Raw genomic sequence first — 22,489 nt, 5'->3', positions numbered from 1 at the left:
CTACCACTACTGTATTAACTGCGTCAGATGAGCTTTAGTTACTCCACTAAAATTATTATTTTAATTTTTTGGTTAGAACATGAACTCCTTCTTGTTTCTAGCTCTATTCACAACTTCATGTTAAATGGGCTTTATTTTGCATCAATATATTTATATGTTTGGTAAAAAGAGGAAAGTGAACATTATTATTTTTAAATGTCTAGGGTCAAGTTTTTTGCACGCCATTTTGTTCTATCCTCCATTAGGAATCATATAAATGTACCTACTAAAGTAGATATTAAATGGTAAATAGAATGACATATGATAAAGCAAAGTATAACAATAGTGTTTAAATTTTAATATTCATTTGGCTTGTGATTTTCGTGCAAAGTGATAAAAAGATTATAAAATTTTATGTTCAGCACGGCAAATTGTATGTAACTAGCCATATTTAATTTATTATTTACTATTTCAGCGGACTAGCAATTTTATTTGAATTCCTACTCAAAACTTTTTAACATTTAAATTTTATTTAATTCGATTTTGAAATTGTTTTTCAAGCTGGAACTAAATAATTGGTTAATGCTTTTGTCCGAAAAATAAGAAAAACTTTTATTTTCCAACCACTGTTTTCTTGTTTTCCTTACAAAGTAATTAAAATTTTGAATAACAAATTAGGGAATTTGCAAGCTATAGAAAACCGGGACGGATGGTCACCTTAGGTATCGCATATAGATATATGACATGTCGTACCACATAATATGTATATGTTTTTCTTTAAACTTTAAAAACTATATTATAAAAAGTAAAATAAAAAACAAATTAAAAGATTCACTATCGCACAAAACTAAAAAGAAAATAAAGAAAAACGGAAACCAAGAAATTAAAAACAAATGATTTTTATCTGACCTACTTCTAAAAAATGGCAAAATAAATTAACCGGCTAGCATAATTCTTTTAAGATATCATCTCGTGTAATATTGAGGTCAACATATGATATCTAAATAGACTAGTTATATTTTTTTACATGCCACCTTAAGAAAGTTCTCAAAACAGGAAAAAAAAAGGGCTCCATCTCATCTTTTTGCATATGACCCAATATGCTTATGCTAATCAATACGTTTTTTCGATTTGTATTTAAAACCAACACTCTTCTTATCTTAACCTTGGTTCGAAACCCTACGACGACCTTATAAAAATAAAACGTGCACAAATAGTATTTTTCTGTATTTTATTGTATTCTTCATTTTTTTTATTATTTGTTGTGTAGGGTATATCAGTATATATTTTTGACATAATCCATTATAGAGAACAAGAACAATTTAACAATACATTAAACTGTTGTTATAATTATTAGTTTCTTGTTTAACTATTAGATTATAATAATTTATTTGTTTTGTAATAATTCACAGACATGTTTGAATTGAATAAAAATTGAGAAAAAACTCTTTCCTTGTTTATGTGAAAAAATGTAAAATAAAAAAATTTAAGTCGGATAATTTGCGGTCTACTGAAATAACTAATAGAATCACATCCATGTTTATACACCTATATTATATATGTATGAATATCGTACACAACTAAACATAAAAACTAGTAAATTGAGATGTGTGTTAAACATCTCAACATAATTCCTTAAACGTCTACTTATACGTTAATATTATTAATAATAATTATAATGAGCTATTTTTTTTAAATATTTATAAAGTTATTTTAAATTGTACATAGAATCTAGTTTATAAAGATTTTGAATACATATATACAAGAACAACAAAATTAGCTCTTTTTTTGTTTTGTTTTAATTTCCTGAAATCACAATAATTATTTATTAATAATTCAACTATATTTCTTCTAATGTATTTAATGATGATTTTTTTTAGTTTTCTCAATTTTATATTTATAAACTTCCAGATTATATTACACAATAGTTTAAAGATTAATTTATAATTAATAAGCGTATTTCTTAAGTGTGTGTGTGTGTTTTTTTTAAAAGATACTTTTCTTTCTTTTTTTCTTGTTAATGTTTCTGATTTAAGCTTAACACTGAATATATAATTTACAAATCGATAGCATAATAAGGTTCCAAATGCTGTCTTTGCTGACATTGCGTATGATATTGATCTGAAACAAAATAGAAAAACCATTATTATAATATCAAACGTAGAAAAATATAAAGTAACTGTAAGTATTGATTCATACCTAATGTGATTAAGTAAAAGGTAAAATTTCCTTAGTGTTTATATAATTTTTTTTTCAATTCAGTATCTTAATATTTTATGTAACATCTAAACTTTTTGCATTTCCATCAAAATAGACATTAAACTTAGGAACTTAGGTTAGGTTAGGTAGTGGTGGCTGTCAGGCAAATTACCCGACACACTTAGACCCTTATGGATCCATTGTGATACCACAAAAGACTAGCAAGTTGGAACTCACTAGCCGAACCACTCGGTGCTTCTTATGAATGAAGATAGACTTTTAACGTCCGTTTTCACTAGATCGCTAGTGTATTCGTAGAGGAATTCTCCTAGATGGAGTTTTCTTCTATTAGAGAGAGCAGGGCAGGTGCACAGAAGATGTTGAACAGTTTCCTCTTCTTCTTCATCCATGCAGCTTCTGCAGAAATCGTTGGAGAACACGCCCATTCTTTTTGCGTGTCTACCTATTAGACAGTGTCCTGTAAGGACACCTTTGGTGGAGCTAATATGCATTCTGTTTAAATTTAACAAACCCTTTGAACGTTTCAAGTTTATACAAGGCCATATTTGTTTAGTAGCTAGGCAAGTATTACTCTGAGTCCATCTGAGGTTGGTTTTCTTTAAAGCGTCCTGCTTTAGCATAAGTTTACATGTAGCGATAGGTGTTCCTATATTGTTCCTTTCTGGTTGAAGAGGAGTAATTGTTCCTAGTTTGGCAAGTTCGTCTGCCCTGCAGTTGCCTGGGATGTCTATATGTCCCGGCACCCATACGAGGTGAATGTTAAACTGCTCAGACATCTCCCTTAGAGATGTTTGACAGTCGAGGACCGTGATTGAGTTTGTAGAGACAGAGGCAAGAGATTTAATGGCTGCTTGGCTGTCCGAGAAGATCCGAATATCCGTGTTGGATATTACGTTTTCTCTGAGCCAAGAGAGAACCTCCTTAATCGCCAGAATTTCTGCTTGGAACACGCTACATTGGTCTGGTAAGCGGAAGAAGAGACTGAGATTCAGTTTTTCAGAAATTATACCGCTTCCAGGTCAGTTTTTTATCAAAAATGAGTCCTAGATATTTAGCTTGATCGGATGGAGTAAGTGTTACCTCTTTAATTGTAGGGAGTTTGAAGTCTGGAATCTTGTATTTCCTCGTGAAGAGGACAAGTTCCGTTTTGTGGTGATTAATATCCAATCCACATCCTCTAGCCCAGTGAATTAGCTTGTTTAAAGCTGTTTGTAGAAGTTCTGCAAGTGTCTGTGGGTATTTGCCCGATACGGCAATTGCCACATCATCCGCGTAGGCGATAACCTTAAAACCTTCTCCCTCTAGGTCTAGCAGCAGTTCGTTGACTATAAACTTAAGACTTGCTTATAATTTAAATTAAGCGTTTATATCCAATTGTAATCTTGAAAAAATTTGATTTTTGTCTTTTTACATATTTTGAATGTACCTGTACATTTAAGAATATTATCCGAAAATTTCACATTGATCCGGAAAATAGTTTCACAGAAATTAGCGTATTTGTAAAGTAATTTTTTAAGCCACTTAAAGGGAAAAAACGATTTCTTTCTTTGGAAAGCCGCCATTTTGTTAAAATCAAAATTTTTACAGTTCAATCGATCATTAACTTTATTCTCCTATCCCAAAAATGAATCTCTTGTTTTTTTTTTATTTCTGATAATTTGGATCAGAGATATCTGTTGAATATTATACTTTAATTTGATATAATTACTTGTTCTGTTTTGTTTTGTTAAAAACTCATTTGATTTTGTTTGAAACTTATCGTAGTAACGATTTTAATAATTGTTAGTTCAAAATATTTTCTCATGTTGAATATACATTTTTCCTTATAAGTCTCGATTATTTATTTCGGTAGAATTACTTTCAGACCGTTTAAGAATAAACGAAGAATTTCAACAGGTTATGGGCCCAGTTGTACGCCGAAAGTAAGAAGAAATAAATTTGCAACATTTTTTGGTGAAAGTTTTTTTTCGAGCGATTACGTAATTGGTCGTTTAAGAACGAACGAATTTCAAGAAGAATTACGTAATCAGTATTTGCAATTGAAAATTTTTTTTCGGATAATTGCTGGAAATACTTCGAGAAGCATCAACTAAATTTGAGAGAGCAAACTGTTGCAGAATATTCGAGAAGTTATGGAAAAGGATATTTCAACTATTGAAAAATTTACTAATCCATCCCAATGGATGATGTGGAAATTTCAAGTCCGGGTTAATCTTATGGCCTTGGAATTGTATGACGTTGTAAATGGAACGTCACAAAAGCCAACTGATGCTATCCTTTTGGCAGCATGGCTAAGAACGGATGCTAAAGCTCAGAAAGTTATTGTGAATTCTTGTGGGTCCAAGGTTCTCATTCATTTGTGTAACTATTCCACATCGAAAGAAATGTGGGACAAGCTTCATTCAATTTATGAGCAAACCAATGATTCAGCTAAGCATCTTTTAGAAGAACAATATTACTTGTATCAGAAAAATCCAACTCATGATATTGCCACTCACATTTCAACTTTAGAAAATTTGGTGCAAAAATTGAAGGTAGCAGGTGTCACTATTGACAATAGTATGTTGATAACAAAAATACTAATGACATTGCCATCGGACTACCGACATTTTTCTACGGCATGGGATTCAACAGCCAAGGAACATCAAACGATTATTAACTTGACAAATCGGCTCTTAGTAGAGAAAAGTCGCCTTGGTGTTGAAAATATTAATTTGAAAGAAGAAGTTGGAACGAGTGAAGCTCTACTGGCAAAGCGAAATACTGGTACAATCAAGAAGAAAAATTTCACAAATTTCAAAAAGAAAGACAAGCCAAAGCGACCTGGTAAATGTTTCAAGTGTGGTCTAACTGGACACTGGAAACGTGATTGCAAGGTACATACACAACCATGTGATGATAAAGCTTTTTTCAGCAACATTGTGCAATCCTTGAGAGAATGTGATGCCTGGTTCGTAGATTCAGGTGCTACTAACCACATGTGTAAACGTCGTGATTGGTTTATGACGTTTACAGAATTGGATGTTCCAATCAGTGTTGTCCTTGGTGATGGAAAAACGATGTTAGCTGTTGGGCGAGGCGATTTAAAGGTTTTGTCTTACAATGGAGTTGATTGGATAGAGAAAAGAATCCAAAATGTTTTGTATGCACCAACTTTATTTGCGAATTTGTTCTCATCGACTAAAGCCATGGATAACGGTCACACAAGCTGCTCTGACAAAAATTCTTTTAAGCTATTGGATGGCGAAAATGTTGTAGCAGTGGGAGCAAGAAAAGGTGGTATGTTTCAGATGCTTTTCAGAGTAATAGAACCATCAACCGACAAATCAATGGTGGCTATGAAAAGAGACAATTTGCGCATTTGGCATGAACGTCTAGGTCATCAAAACTTGCCCCATGTACGAAGTATTTTGAAAAATAACAACATTGGATTCATTGATGGAAATTTTGACTGTGATGGCTGTGCATATGGTAAACAACATCGGCTAAGCTTCAAATTGCGACCAGACAGATCTCTAAGCTGTGGTGAAATCATTCATGCCGATATATGCGGGCCAATGGAAGAAGCTTCGTTTGGAGGCTCAAGATATTTTATACTTTTTAAGGACGATTTTTCAAAACTTCGTTTTGTATATTTCCTTAAAAACAAATCAGAAGCTCTTGAAAAGTTTAAAATAGTCTTGAAGATAGCTGAAAAACAGTGTGGTCATCCTATCAAGATTCTTCAAACAGATAATGGGCTAGAATTTGTAAATATTGCCTTCAAGCAGTTACTGGAAGAAAATGGGATTCATCACCGTCGATCCATTGCTTACACTCCAGAACAAAATGGGTGTGTCGAGCGTGAAAACCGAACCATCATGGAATCTGCACGGTCGATGATATATGCCAAAGGACTTAATCCAAAACTTTGGGCGGAAGCAGTACAAACGGCAGTTTTTATCTTAAACCGAACAGGAACTAGTACTGTTAAAGATAAGACGCCATACGAACTCTGGTATAACAAGCGGGCAGAATTTGATCATTTTCGTGTCTTTGGTTCAGAGGTCTATGTTCACATTCCAAAGCAACAGCGAAGAAAGTTAGATCCAAAGTCAAGAAAATGTATCTTTGTTGGATACGATGAAAGTCAGAAAGGTATTCGTGTCATTGATGCTTCCAATTGTGTCTCAGTGGTTCGTGATGTAAGGTTTTTGGTAGAAGAATCATCCATAGCTACCATTATCGAAGAAGATTATATTCTCGAAGAAACAAATGTCGATAATGTGTCCAGTTATGAAGATGCTGAAGATGTTCAAATTGATTTTATACCTGAAAGCCAGCAGACAACAAGAAAAGTTCCAAGTCAACCCATTCCAGAAGCAAGAATAGATACAGCCAACATTTTAGAAAAACGCTTGCGAAATCGTCCAGAAGGTGCTTCCATGGCGATGGCTTTATTGGCGATCAGTGAAGAGCCGAAGTCGTATGAAGAAGCTGTACAATCGAAAGAAAGCGTGAAATGGCTGAAAGCGATGAAGGAAGAATTTGATTCACTTATGCAAAATCAAACCTGGAATTTAGTTGAAAAGCCAAGCAACCAAAAGGTAATTGACAACAAATGGGTTTTCAAGGTGAAGAGGAATCCGGACGATTCAATCGAACGTTTCAAGGCACGACTGGTATGTCGTGGATTTAATCAAGAATATGGTATCGATTATTTAGAAACGTTTAGTCCAGTGGTTCGTTTCACATCCTTGCGTGCAATTCTGGCCATTGCTGCTGAGAAGAAGATGTTCATGAAGCAGTTCGATGTTAAAACGGCTTTTCTGAATGGCGATCTGGAAGAAACTGTTTTCATGGAACAACCAGTTGGTTTCAATGATAACAGTGGGCGAGTTTGCAGACTGCAGAAAAGTTTGTACGGGCTGAAGCAAGCATCAAGATGTTGGAACAGAAAATTTAAATCATTCATCAATCAATTTGGTTTTCGAACTTGTGATTCCGATTCCTGTGTGTTTGTAAGTAGTCAAAATGGAAAAACATTAATGATGGCAATCTATGTGGATGATGGAATTGTGGCTGGGGACGATCAAGTGAAAGTAGAAGCAGTTATAAAACATTTGCAAGAACACTTCGAAATTAAACAAATGCAAGTGGGTTATTTTCTTGGTTTTGAGATCGACAAACAAGCAGATGGTTCCATATTTATGCATCAAACAGCTTATGCCAATAAGATTTTAGAACGATTCCATTTTAAGAGTTGCAATCCAGTTTCTGTGCCAAGTGATCCAAACCAACTACTAACAAATTTTGAGGAATCAGAACCAAGTAACTTTCCATATCGACAACTAATTGGAAGTCTTATGTATTTGGCAGTTGCTACAAGACCAGATATCAGTTATGCAATTGGGAATGCAAGTCGATACATGGAGCAGCCATTGGTGGTTCACGAGAATGCTTTAAAGCGCATTCTGAAATATATAAAGGGTACAGTCAATTATGGCATTCTGTACAAAGCAAATGGCGTTCATCAGTTATGTGGATTCAGCGATGCTGATTATGCTGGGGATATTGACACAAGAAAATCTACATCAGGGTTTGTTTTCAAATATAATGATGGCATTATCAGTTGGAGCAGTACAAGACAGAAATGTGTGTCATTATCTACAACAGAGTCTGAGTATGTAGCAGCCTCTGAAGCAATCAAGGAGCTAGTCTGGTTACAACAATTGTTCGAAGAGTTGGTGCCAAGCAAAATTAAGAAAGCTACAACATTTTATATGGATAATATGAGTGCGATTCAATTAATTAAGAATCCAGAATTTCATCGAAGAAGTAAGCATATTGATGTCAGATATCACTTCATTCGGGAAAAATTCGAAGAAGGTTGTTTCAATTTGCTATATGTATCAACAACTGAAATGATTGCTGACATTTTGACGAAGGCGTTACCAAAACAACGTTTTCAGTTCTTACGAACATTAATGGGAGTTTTTGACAAAAAGTGGGAGTGTTGAATATTATACTTTAATTTGATATAATTACTTGTTCTGTTTTGTTTTGTTAAAAACTCATTTGATTTTGTTTGAAACTTATCGTAGTAACGATTTTAATAATTGTTAGTTCAAAATATTTTCTCATGTTGAATATACATTTTTCCTTATAAGTCTCGATTATTTATTTCGGTAGAATTACTTTCAGACCGTTTAAGAATAAACGAAGAATTTCAACAATATCTATCTAAACCGCAAGACAAGTTTTTGTGGAAGTCCTCTGGAGACCTACTACAAGAACAACGCCGACTTTCGCGTTAAACTTTTTGTTTTCAAGTAATAAAAAATAAAAACTATGAAAATCTTGTTATGTATTCCCTAAATAAAGGTAAAAAAAGACTATTTGTTCTTGTCTAATTGCAAAAATTAAACATACATTTCATTTTTTTTCATTGGTTTTTTCTTCATGTCATACTTACGGCACCCATCAAAGAGCAAGGCCTAGTGACTAACAACTATCAACAATTTTTGTGTCCGTGTAATTAATTTGCTAGAATGGAAGTTACCTACAATTTACCGCCATGTCAAAATGGGGTAAGCAGATATGCGCTTTTTTCATGACAATGATATTCTTGGAGGCTTTGACCTATTAGACATACAATATATGTAAATGCAAGCCGAATTTATCAACATTATCAATGATTTTTTGTAGTAGACTAATCCCCTTTCTAGAACACAACAGATGATTTCAATAAAATATGTAAGTTAAAAAAAAAATAAATAAAAAAAATAAAAAGAAAACGATTAGTTTGTACAAATATTTTACATAAAATGTATTGTGTATACCTGCAACAAATGAAAGAGGTTTAAGTGCATAGAACTTCGAAATAAAGGAGAAATGTCCAACAAACACATCAACCAATCGCAGATAACAAATATGAACTTTTTTTTTTCAAAAAACGATGGCCGAATCTTACTATGGCGATTTTTAATTTCAAATTAAGAACAATGTTGTTTTCCGCAGCGATATGTACAAATGTACATAACTTCAATCTCCAACTATCTCCTTTTTGATATTTTCCCCTTAAATCCTAACGCTCGCAGTTAAGGATATTCCCCGCAATAAAAATAAAAAAGATATTTGCAAATATTTAATACACTTTTAACTCACCTCAAAATCTGTCCCCATATTATAGATTTACATTACGACAGTTGCGGATACAGTTCATTGGAATATTTTGGCCGACATTCGGCGCAGAACCACTTGCCTTGTGGTGCAACCATTATCCCCACACACTCGAAATGGAACCATTCGATCAAGCAATTTTCTCCGTCACATGCAATCATTTCGCTAACTTCATCATAAGGACATCGACAATAGCAATAGACACTCTCTCCATCACGCGGCTGTCTCGCACCAGCTGGCGGTGCTATTGGATAGCGTATGTTGTTACGCTTGAAATACTGAATGGTGGCAAAATCAGGATTGGGCAGCAAAGCTGGCGGAATCTTTTGATTGAACACCGTTGCTTGAGGTGGTGGAGGGGGTGGTGCTGGTGCTTCTGTAACCATTGGTGCAGGAGTCGGATTCCACGTTGGGACAACTGATGCCGCTGGCACAGTGTTTGCTGCTGGAAGTTCTAAATCCTCATCACTGCTATCAGTATCATCCGATTCATCTCGACTTGAAGAATATGATTGATTTGTTGCAACCGGTGGCGGAGGAGGTGGAGGCAAAGCAACTGCCACAAACGGTGGCTTATTGAATTTCGGAGGCCGAATCTTCAGCGTAGGTATGGGAGGCAATCGATGCTGTTTCTTTTTTGCACTGTTTGTTTTCTGATGCATTCGTTTCTTTGTTGGACCTTTTTGACCAGCGGGCGTTTTTGGAGTTCGAGGCTGCTTGTTCAAAAGAATACTCTTCGAAGGAGCTGGTAGGTCTTCCTTTCTCCAAGTTAGCTGCGGGGGCGGTTGTGGTTTGAATGTTCTAGTTCCGATCATCAATGGAGTGCCTGGCATATTTTCATCGTCACTTGTATAACCATAGAACTTGTTCGGACGTCGTGCACGCTGTGATCTTTTAAGGGAACTATCGGCATCTGAACAACTACTTCCCTCACTCATTCGAGTATGGAAGAATGGAACAGGCTTCACTGTGTGATTTTGAATAATCGGCGTTGAGACTGAGACTGGCTGTTGGGCAACTGGCGGCTCTGCCACTCCAGGCGAAGCTATCAAATCATATGGAGGAATCAAATCAACTTCAGGAACCTGCATTGTCGTTTGATTTCGAATCACCGACTCATTGTTTAAAATCTCCACTTTGTTGATCGACAAATTCAGTTTAATGGGTGGAACTGCTTGTGACTTGCACGATGACTTACGGTCACGTTTCTTCTTTTTAAGTTTGACTTTTTTCTCTTTTAACATTTCCTCTGGAAGTGATGGAGTCGATGGTCTACTATTCTCCATTATGTCAAAGTTGTGTGATGGACTGAGGCGCATCTGTTCCTGCAATTGAAGTCGTTTTTCTGCCAACATTTCGGAGGCAAGTTTTTGAGGATGTTCATCATAGAATTCTTCATCTGTCTCTGACTCAGCGGTCTCCAAGTCAGTCTCAATGAAAACAGGCTCCAGTTTTTCCTTTATTACAACTGGGATGACAGGCTCCTTTTCATTAGCTTCTCCAACATCGACATTCTCAGAAATACTAACCTTCTGGGAACATTCACTCTTGAGCCGATTTCGTTCAGCTCTTTCTTCTCTCTTTTTAGATATTCGCCGACGTCCTTCCGACGTGGAACTATCGCTATCATCCGAACTAGAACTACTTCCCGATCCACTGCTGCTACTTGAACAACTACAATTAGTTTTGCAAGAGCAACTCGACCTAGAGCTCGTATCTGAACTTGAACCACTTGAAGACGAATTACTGCCAGTAGATTTCCTTTTCTTTTTAGTCGGAGAAATCGACTCATTTCGTTTCATAAGTTCTTGAACTTTACTTTCAGTGTCTGACGTTACATCGGCTGGCTCCGGTTCAACTGGAATCTCCGAATTCCTTTCTTCAATTACAACTCGATTTCGTACCTTATACATTGCACAATAATCATGATCCGATGAGGCCACATGAAGAATCGGTGTTGGATATTCACTCTCTGTGAATGATTTATCGTCATCGTCTTCATCTTTTTTCGGTTGCTGGCTGGCTTGGAATGATTTGAAATTCTCCCAAATATCCATGATTTTTCCAGCATCCTTATCAGCTGTCTCCATTTTGTCTTCATCCTTTTCTTCTTCAGATGGAGGTGAAAGCATAACATTTGGCACCAGCGAATCTTTATCATCAGTCTTAGGTCTTTCAACATCTGATTCTCCGCTACTGTCGCTCTCCGATAGATTTGGAGCAATCAAATTCAGATCTTCTAAGCTTTCTTTATTGCGACTTCTTTTCTTTTTCCGTTTTGAGCCAACTTCAGGGGTTTCCTCTGGCTTTTTGTCATCAGACTTTTTCTCCTCTTCCTTAACATCAGCTGTTTCAACAGGTAAAGGTTTCTCTTCTTGCTGGACAGTTTCTTCTTCTTTCACTTCGACCTCTGCTTCAGATTTGTTATTCTCCTCATTTTCTACTTTCTCTTCTTCGGGCTTGATTTCAGGAGGAGGGCCGTGCTTTATGCTATGCTTAAGCAGCAATTTTCTTGAAACAAATTTCTCCTCACAATTATCTTCAGTACAAGGATACCGGAAGTCACCCGTATGTTCTCGTTGGTGGACTTTTAAATAGATTGCCTTGGAGAAACACAAGCTGCAAACATCACATGTAAACGACGAAGGAGGCACACAAAAGTGATACACATGACGCCAGCGTTTTTGTAGACATCGTTTGCAAATGATGCTTTCAGTTCCGTGCTTCCAAAATAGATGTTTTGTAATGTCCATCTTGTTGCGATATGCAATTCCACACCGATAACACAAATGATGAAGTTTATGCTTCCAGACATGACTGGAGAGTCTAGAAAAATAAACAAAAAAAAAAAAAATTACAAACCCCTTATTAAATCTCTACAAAATTAGCAAAACATACTTAGCTTGTACATGACAGTCCTCCAAACAAATGTCACATGCGAAATGCTTTTTCCTCAGATGCACCATCAGTCGGAATGGTGAGGGTATTCCATCGACATCGCACAAACAGCATCGAAATTTGATGTCAAACATTGTTACCTTGTTTGGTGTTCCTGGACAAATGTGACACAAAATTTCACTAAAACTGAAGAAATTCGACCGGCACATAAAACAAAGAATGGCTGTTTTAAGATGCATTTTTCTGTTATGCAAATACAGGTCCTTGTGCATTCTCGTTGAGAACCTGCACTGAAAACACTCGAAAATCCTCTCGTTGCAGCGAATTAATGTTGTGTCCTCTTTGGGCGGCCAAGTAGAGTAACTCTCTAAATTGAAATAGTGCTCTTCCAAGTCAGGCAGAAAGCTCTTCAACTTTGACACAATAGTCGAAGGCAGAAGTTCTTCTGCTGTGATTGAATCGACTGTAGCAGAAAAACGATGCTGAGCTAGCAGATGGAGGACCAAGCTATGACCACAAACTGCAATGCGCCTTGCATGATTGCAATACAGACACAAAGAGTACACTGCTTTCACACACAATCGAACAAATTCTATTATTTCGAATTTTTCAATCGGCCGGTCAAGCAGCAGGTCGGTAATTAATATATCATCACTAGCTACTTCGATTCCATCAGCTGGTGGTACGTGTTCCTTTACCACTTCGATTTCCTCGTCCTCATCGTCGATCTCTGGTGTTAGTTGACTGCGTTCTTCTGTCGTCGTTGTTTCATCGAGTTTCTTCTCTACATCAATGATGGGACTGAAATCCATAACTTGCAAAGGCGAAGAGTTTGGAGGTGTTTGTTTTGACTTTTCTTCGATATCCATTGTGGATTCCTCTTGATTTTGAATGGTTTCCACATCCAGTTCTGAAGAGCTGGTCATTTTCTCTGTTTCGGAAGTTTGCTCTTTTACGTGTTCGCACTCTTTCTCCATGTTTTCGATGTTTTCACGCTCAGAAACAGCCTGCAAGACGGTTGGACTATCTTCCGGCTGAAAAAAGGGAGAAGGCCAAGCTGAATTAGGCGTTGGAGGAGGAGTTGGCGTGTTCATTTCACGCTCTGGAGTTGCCCAACTTTCAGTTTCATTCTTCAAAATGGGACTCATGTTCGAATTTTCTAAATCCGATACACACTCTGCCGGAGTTGCGGGTCGTTCTTCAGGTTCTTGATTAGATTCTTGAACTGGATTTACTGGAGACATTTCCATCGGAACTGGTTCTGGTGGTAAAATATCTCCGGGAACTGTTTCTGGTGGTAAAACTTCATCGGGAACTGGTTCTTCCGGTGCAACAACTTCAGGCTGAACTGGTTCTACAGCAACAACTTCAACTGAGGAATTGTTTTCGTTTGCATGCTCAACAACTGCAGGTGAAGTTCTCATCATCTTTTCTTTTGTTCTTCGAATTTCACACTGAGTCTTTTCAATTGCTTTAAGTATTCTATCTAATTTGGAATCAAGTTCACCACCATCTTCCTGTCCACTATCTTTTTCATCAGCAGAACTCGAATTATTGCCCTCTGGGTTGTCTGCTGTCCTATTATTTTCAACAGTCGACACAGATTTCGAGTTTTCAAGATACTCTTGTTCTCCGTCAAACTCTTGATCATCATCGTCGTTGCTATCTGTTGAAGATACCTCCATATCGACAGCCTTTTGAAACTCTTTTGGTACACAAAGCTTCATTTTCGGAACAATTAGAGGCTTAGGTTCGGGTATTGCTTCAGCAACTCTATCAGGCGGTAGTGTAGATTTAATTTCAGCAATTTTCTGCACTGCCTCCTGTCGTTCTCGCTCGTCCAAAGCCTTGAATGGATTGATAGCTGGCATCTGATTGTAGTAGTTGTTGGTACTACAAGTTTCATCAATCACCATATTAGTACTATCATCGGAATGATAATTGAAGTGCTCCGATGGTGGTTTCGTTCTTGCATAACCAACGCCACCTGCTTGTTGAACAGGCATCTCCGTGTATCCATTTTGTTTAGAGAACTCAAGCGGAGTGGGCATGGTGTGTAGGGTAAGAGGTAACGTGGGTAACGCCATCTGGTTGTTGTTGTTTAATTTGTTATCACCCACTTGCCCAGGTGTCGAAAATGTTGCCATTGTTGTTGAAGTTTTAGGTATTTTACAAATTACTTTTGTTACCGGTGCTGGTGTAGGAGGCGGAGGAGCAGTTATTGCTTTTGTCTTTCTCTTTGCTTTCGGTCGTTTTTCTGGATTAGCCTTGCAATTGCTCAAATGTCGTCCCTTTTGGCCACACAGTGAGCACGGCTGTATGTACTCTGTACACACGTGATCTGAGAATCTTTCATGCTCGGAAAAAACATGCTGACAAGTGCAACACATTAGGAAACGGGAGTTACCATCACCTTTCGACACACTGCGAAGTTTTTCCTCAGAGTTGAAGTGATTCTGTTCGAGATCATGTTTGATTTCCAGATGCAGCGAAAGTTTTTCCGCCGTGGGAAACAATCGAATGCAATACAGACATACATGACGGTTGTGTATCTCGCGGATGTGTAAGAAAAGATTCCAGTTCTCGTGATAGGTACCGCAGGATGAGCAAAGATAGAAACGTTTTTTCGCCGTCGCTGTTGTTGTCGTCACCGAACTTGTCTGTTCAAGCGGGCCAGGAGCATTAGGTAATGCAACAGTCTTTTCTTTTACATTCACAATCATATCGGCAGGAGTAGCCGAAGTGATTTGTGCCAGTTTTTTAGGACTATCTCTGAACAGACAGGACTTGTGATGTTCTCGTAGTTGAGAGAAACTTTCAAATACAGCATTTTTGCATTTGAAACATTCAAAGTTTAACTGAGGAGGGGGTAAACTTTTGCCAGCAGGTGTTGTATAGAGCTCATATGAACCAATTGGTTGGTTTGATTCTTTAACAGATGTGATCGGAGTAACTCGTGTATAAGGATCTGGTGGTGGTGGAAGTTGTTTTAAAACCAAAGGAGATATTTCTGTCGCAAATGACGTTGATGGTACGTTATTGCTAGTATAGACAGGATATGGTCCATAGGTTTGAGGTGATAAGAATTTAGCAGGAGCTGTTATTTCGTTTAGACTATCCGATACAGCTTTACTACTTTGATATCCAGAATACGATTCATACGGAGGTGGTGGCTTTTCTTTCAGAGTAACGCTATTGGGTTCTTGGCAAAGAACATTTATTTGTTGCGTAAACGTTAAAGGGGCAACGCGTTCTTCAACAAATTTAACCGGATACTCCGGATACTGTGGAATTGCCTGTTGTGGTTCTTCTTTTGGAAAATGCGCTGTTTCATTACTTTTTTCCCAAAAGTATTGTGGTGGAGGCGGATTTTCAACAGTAATTGAACCTCTTTGTTCCTCAGTTAACATAGAATTTACCTGCTGATTATCCTCTTTGTGTGGACTTTTTTGAATAATTGTAGTATCTAAGTGAATATGTTTATATTGGGGTGAGTCATTTTCACAGGGGCTCAGTTTTCTTTTCAACGTCTTTGATCCAGTTACTTTTGGAACATCGGGCAGACTATTTTCTTGTAAACTCACTGGAGGTTGTTCCTCAGCTAATGGGTGATCTATTACTAAGTTATGTGATGATGCTGATGAAGTAGTTGATGAACAAGTATCTTCGTCGTTTAAGGAAAGTGAATGATTACCATTTACTTTGAGAACAGGCGTTTCAATAATTTTTAAATCATTTTCTATTTTGAAATCATTTTCTATTTTAAAATCATTTTCTGTTTTTAAATCATTTTCTTTTTGCACATCCTTTTCTGTATCAGAAGAATCTTGATGAGCTGAGGGAAATTCGTCTTTTGTTGAATTTCCGTCTTCATTATTTGTCTCCTGTGTGTCGCCTTGGTGTATGTCCATTGGTGATTGATGTGTTTCTTTTTCGTCATTTTTCTGATCAGTTGTTTCTTCATTTTGCTGATCCGATGTTTCTTCTTTATGATGAGCTGTTATTTCTTCGGTTTGCTGATCTGTTGTTGCTTCATTTTGCCGATCTGTTGTTGCTTCATTTTGGTGATCTGTTGTTTCTTCATTTTGGTGATCTATTGTTTCATCATTTTGCTGATCAGGCGTTTCTTCATTTTGTTTTTCTATTGTTTCGTCAATTTGCTGATCTGTTGTTTCTTCATTTTGCTGATCTGTTGTTTCTTCATTTTGCTGATCTGTTTTTTCGTCTTCCTGCGGATCTGTTATTTCTTCCTTTTGCTGATCTTCTATTTCATCATCTTTTTGATCTATAATAGTAAGTGGGTTTTCGGTGTCTTCTTCATCCGATGAAGTACTTTGTGAACGCTGTGGATAATTATTTTCTTCATTGATTGTTTCATCATTTCGATCATCGTCTTTTGGTGAAATTGCAGATTTAACATCATTTGTAGGGTACTGCGATTCTGAAGTTTCCATAATGACAGAAAGTAGGCTGTAAAAGACAAGTTAATTTTATTTTATTTTAAATGTGCTATCGTTAAGTTCTAAAATAAGACTAGGATATATCGTTTGTTTATGCAAGGCCTCAAAGGCACTAGGGAATAAACATAGAGCAATATAATTTCATTAAGTCCTCTCCTCTTTTCCTAAAAGCTCGCACTGTGTTTTTATAACATTTTAAGGGTATTCATAACCCCTTGATGTGCGCGTTAATTATAAAAAAAAAAAAAGGGAACATAATAGGGAATTAATTTTGATGGATTACTAGGGTAATACTTTTTAAGATTTTAAGATTAGATTATTGTGATGCACTCAAAAAATTACTACACTCATCGATACAACGGTAGCTCTTATAGCTGGGATTTGTATTGTATTTGTAATGTAAACCTAAGTAAATTGTAAACTAAATGTAAATAACATTGAAGAAAGTTATAAAAAGACACATTTTCAGTCAATGAAGATACAATCTTTTTGCCTACCATAGAATATGTTAAAAAAAAAAAATTAAGAGCCATGGCCAACCAGTCGAAGTCTACAAGTATCGACGTTATGGGTTTCGACATCTGTATCATTCCTCGTACTTTAGCAGGTGCAAAAGGTAAAAACAACAAATAACTATTCCTTTTAGTTTATTGAATTTTTGACAAACTAAATTCAATAAACTAAAATAACTATTCCTTTTTGCGTGACCTCTTTGAGTAAAATAAATTCTACTGTTTTGTGGAGGATTAATCAAAGAGAGACATAAAACATTACGTCGATGGCCGAGGGACGCAATTGTCTCGGTTAAAGATCTATCATTATTTAAAAAGTCCGATTTTGTATTCTATCCAAGAAACTCAAATAAGTTATCGGAGTACCTGCCCAGCTATGACAATTGTACTCAAGTTTCGGACGAATATATGCTTTATCGATTACGACTAGATCAGAATATAATTTCTAGAATCTTCGGAGAAAACCCAAACAAATTTCAACAAAACCCAAAATGTTGAAATGCAGCAGTCAAAAAATTGTAGTGCAAATGAAATTCACGTTTAAATTATGACAAAAGGACAAAGTTAGACCTAAATTTGTATCATAAGATAAAGTTGACAATTAGAATCTTTAACTAGAATTTAGTTTCAAGTTATGTGAATATGATCTAGATGAGTTACAGTCACGTGACCTAATTATTAGGGCGATGGACCGTCACACCAGATGTTCTAGTTTCAAATCTAACCACCTTCTGCCTTTTCTGAGAAATTAATAAAGTCTCCAAAAGTATCACTGTCATGAATAAGTACAGTTAACATTAGTTGTTTAGCCTTGGGAGAAAATTATAGGCTTTCTCCATACTTCCAAAATAATTAGACGCTTGGCTCTTGGGTTCGTTGCAATTCAATTTAAGTGTATTTTTCCCTCCGTTTATACAGGAGGGCAATTGTTTTAAAAATTGACTTAATTTTGAAAAATAATTATTATAAATCACCAACACCTTTTTGAAAAAGCATAAACCTTCTTTAATTTTTTTGTTTTTTAATAAAGCTGATTTATTATACCTACAAAGTTTTTAAAAATTAATTAAATTTGCAAAATTATGATAAAAAATTACAAAAAAAGCGAGCTATTTTTTTTTCAAAGTTTTATGAAATAAAAGAATAGAGTATTTATTTTCTTAAAGTTCAATGCTCTTATTTGTTTTCAAACAAAAACAGAAAATCGGATGCAAAAATGTCTTATCGTTTTCGAGAGTTAAAAAAGAAAAAAACCAAAACTATTTTTTTATCCTAATAAATGATAAATGTGTACTAAAAAGTACTAAATGACAAAAATATATTCTAGCAGCTTATATGAACAAAAGTTTTCCTAATAAATAAGTTCGAATTAGCATAGTGGATAAGGCAGTTGCCTTTTACCGGCCTATCCTAGGCTCGAATCTGGGTATAGTTGAGATTGTTTTTTTTTTTTTTTTATAATTGTGTTTTCTTATTTGTTTATTATTTTTCACAAAAATATTCGGTTGTGATAAATAATTTATCATGTGAAAAGATTTAGATATTTTTTTTAATTTTTTCGCAAATCAGAAATCGAATTTATTATAAAAACGTTATAACACTTATCACTTTACAGTTTCACAGATCGGGAACTGACCCCCAGCTTAAAAGTGGAATTGAATGAAAAATTTTGATGTCAGACGATGCGCCCTCCCTAGGCTTTTGAACTGCTTACCTACCTCTAATATCACTAGCCCAAAAGTGAAGTTAGCAGGTTAACACTCTAAGTCGGCGATATGCCTCTCAGGCCTGAAGTGAAATAATATAAAGAATACAAAATTGTGGTTAAAGTGTTACCGAATTTTCGGTTAGTCAAAACCTTGTTGAAATTTTTAGAATGTTTTATCGGTTCACTGATTCGAATAGTTTGCTTCTGCACAAAAGCCAAAGGTAAACAGAAGTTGATAAGGTTCAATTTTTCAGGTTTTTTACCGGCTGAATATAATGGGATGCAGCTGTAGCTTAAAAAATTCGCTGTAGCGAAAAATGTCATTTGAGATATCGTGTAATAGAACACTATTAGATAGTTTCATAACAGAGCAGGGTATACTGCTCACAGTTAAAAACTTTTTATCGAAAGTATATTTCTCACAGAAGCTAGCTTAATATTTTTAAATTCACCCCTTCATATACTGCCCATAATCTGCTAAAGGCCCTTACTACATTTTTCATACTTCTGAGTTATAGACGAAAACACAAAATTAAATACCGCAATTTGCACATAATGAAAAAAAAAAAAAAACAAAAATATTTGGCATTTTCTGACTTATTTAAAAACCTAGGCTAAAAAGATAAATGAGAATAAATTAGAGACAACGTCCTAACTCCAAATATACAAAAAAAAAAATCAAAATCGAAAATTTTGTAGTTAAGGCCTTTACCAGATTATGGGCTCTATAGTCTTCCTCTCTTCTAAATTTCATTGCACATTTATTTCGAGTTACTTTATTTTTTTTGTTTTTACTTTATATACTAGGTAAACAAAAATTACATTTTTCACAGAATAAAATACCCTAGCAACAGTTTTATTCCCCATTTAGTCCCAAAACTGGCTCTACCAGTTCTGTTTTGTTCTCCAGGGATTTTAACTAACAAAGTTTATCAACCCTTAGATTTTCATTTAAATATGTAATAACAAAAATATTAGAATACCTATGAAACTGAACAAAGTTTTATCTGAAAATAGAGTTAAAGGGGTTTCCACTCCTCCACTAGAACATAACTTATGCAAAAGGATTACTAGACGATCCAATAATTTAAAATACAAAACATATTCAATACTATCCTGTCCCCATAGCGCCCGCGATACTATATTATCATTAGTTATTGATGACAATTTTATTTTTTATCTAAACACAAAAGACGACAAGCAAGTTACTACTTATTTACATAAATACTAGTTTTTTTTTTGTTTTGTTGAATGCAAATAATTGAATACAAATAAAAGTGCACATCAGCCATGCAAACGTTAATTGTTTGTTCGGGTCAGCCCCACAGAATTGGGTCATAATATTAGTCTCGAGAGAGCTCAAAAGAAGTCTCAAGATGAATAGTAAATAATTTTATGTAACAAATCGTCGTCAGATTTGTTTCGACTTTTTTTTTTATTTACATTTTCTTCTTCTGAAAATGTACCTACTTTATCTGGTTATCAATTTCATATACAAAAATAAAAGCAAGAAAAATACAAAAAACAAAACTTCTGGACTTGGTCCTATTGTAATCGTCGAACGTCGAAACAAGGGAAATGCAGTGAAAGGAAAACACGTTTTTCGCCCGCCCGCCTTTTTTTTCTGTATAAAAACAACTTTTTTTTTTGTTTTAGCTTCAATCGAAGGCCATGCGGCCAAACAACAAAGTCGCACCGACCGAATTTGAACTCCACAATAAACAAGCTAAAAGAAAAAATGTCTGCAATTATTTCGACGAACCTTTACCTCTTTTTCCTGATTAAATCGCTTTGCTCTTTTCTTCTTTTTTTTCTACTTTATTTTCTTGGGCCTTTAGAGTAGGTATAGCTTCTTCAATTGCTGCTGGAATCAGAGAACTACCCTTTGCAATGAAGAATCTTCGACTGACGGTCGATTGTCGAGAAGAGCTCAACAACGTCAATGTTGGCACAGAATTTATCCGATTTTTTATTTAATAGTGGTGGTAAAATATGAGCGAGATCCGTCGTGCTCGTGGTCGCCGCCGCAGAGTGGCCCAGCCAACGAAAAATGGCGTCATTGGGTGTTGCGCGACCAGCGGAGTCTGAAAATTTATAATTATTCTTCTTTCTGGTTTGCAAAGTTCTTTTTCACATTTAATTTGTGAAATAATTGCAAAATTAATATTAATTTTACATCACTTGAGCAATAATCAGTTGAATTTTAAGTTTTCTTTATGATTTTTAGATGAAATTTAATGAAATTCACTTTTCTTTCATATCACACAATTGGATTGGAGTTTGGAAAAAAAATTTATCGTGGGTTTTGTATTGGCGAAATTTTTAAACACAAATTAACACGTTTAACTTTATTTGTTGATTGTTGAAAATGTTGTCAAACTTTAAAGTTATATTTAATTTAAATTTTAATTATATTTTGAGAAAGAATTTCGCGATGGAATTGGTATTTTATTCAATTGAAATTGCGAGCACAAACAAATCGGGGAATTTTGGCGTTAGCCATTTTTATTTCGTTCAATGCAGGTTAGCCAACAGCGAGAATAGGAGTGCTAAGTGTGACATGTTAATTTTTGATGCGACCAAGGTTTTTTTTTGTTTTTGACATGATGTGTATGGAAACACGAGGTTGAGGTTAGAATTTTAGGAATAGAAAAAAAATTATTAACTTTGTTTAAAAATGTTATTTAGATGTTATTTTTTATTGAATCTTATCATAAGAATTATTAAAATAGGGTAGTTTTTGGAATTTCAGGTGATATGTCAAATAATTTTAGGGGGTGTGTTGGTTGTTTTTTTTATTCTGAAACTTAACGAAAAACCCCAAATGTTTGTGTGATGGTTCTTGTCATGGCTAAATTAGAGATGTGCAAAAATTGAAAAATCTATTCTTTTAGTGATATATTACTTTTTTTAAGTTTTTAAATACATGTACTAGATGTAAAACGTTTTGTTTCACACTTTAAGCCCAGTACCATAGAGGAAGGAATACCTAGAGAGCCGACTCGTACCCCCCTTACCTAAAACACCCGCAAATTTAATTTCAGATAATCTCTCTTATTTTTCTCTTGTTTTCCTATCTGTGAATACGTGTGAAAAGTACAATTCGTTTAATACCTTCCTTTCACCAGTAGATGTCCTCACAAATTTTGAATTTAAACATGATTTTGGTTTGTACATGAACTTGAATAGCTCAAATAGCTCACTCCAGACACCCACCTTTCAATAAATATGTACAGAAATAAAAAAAAAAGGTTCGTGTTTTGAATTTATTATATTATTTTTTTATGAATTTATTTCCTACTGAGCACTTAAATTGTTTTTAATTGTTTTGAGCTCAACTCCACAGTTGAATGTGTTGGTGCCATTTAAAATGCACGGGAAAACTACCACATATAAGCACTGTGGAGTTCATAGAGGAAGGAATACCTAGAGAGCCGACTCGTACCCCCCTTACCTAAAACACCCGCAAATTTAATTTCAGATAATCTCTCTTATTTTTCTCTTGTTTTCCTATCTGTGAATACGTGTGAAAAGTACAATTCGTTTAATAC

At 35.3% G+C, this 22,489-nt stretch overlaps 2 protein-coding genes across 3 annotated transcripts in view; one reads left to right on the top strand and one right to left on the bottom strand.

The window, feature by feature from the left end:
- The window catches only part of LOC129917873 (sodium-dependent nutrient amino acid transporter 1-like), a 268,552-nt gene that overhangs the window by 161,170 nt on the left and 84,893 nt on the right, over positions 1–22,489 (top strand). The gene's annotated exons all lie outside the window — the stretch shown is intronic.
- LOC129917864 (uncharacterized) lies at positions 955–21,669 on the bottom strand. 2 transcript variants are annotated; one of them, XM_055998052.1, is made up of 4 exons: positions 20,701–21,669; positions 12,259–16,728; positions 9,346–12,186; positions 955–2,100 (listed from the first exon to the last, which is right to left on the bottom strand). In XM_055998052.1, exons 2-3 carry the CDS (start codon positions 16,710–16,712, stop codon positions 9,378–9,380), a joined length of 7,263 nt encoding a protein of 2,420 aa, XP_055854027.1. In that variant the 5' UTR covers positions 16,713–16,728; positions 20,701–21,669; the 3' UTR covers positions 955–2,100; positions 9,346–9,377. The 2 variants fall into 2 exon arrangements, with proteins under 2 accessions (XP_055854027.1, XP_055854025.1); XM_055998050.1 differs by having other exon boundaries at positions 956–2,100; positions 20,707–21,669.

This window comes from Episyrphus balteatus, chromosome 4 (genome assembly GCF_945859705.1).
Source record: "Episyrphus balteatus chromosome 4, idEpiBalt1.1, whole genome shotgun sequence".
NCBI lineage: Eukaryota > Metazoa > Arthropoda > Insecta > Diptera > Syrphidae > Episyrphus > Episyrphus balteatus.
Note: the sequence above shows the minus strand (reverse complement) of the source record. Positions and strands in the feature narration are given on the sequence as shown.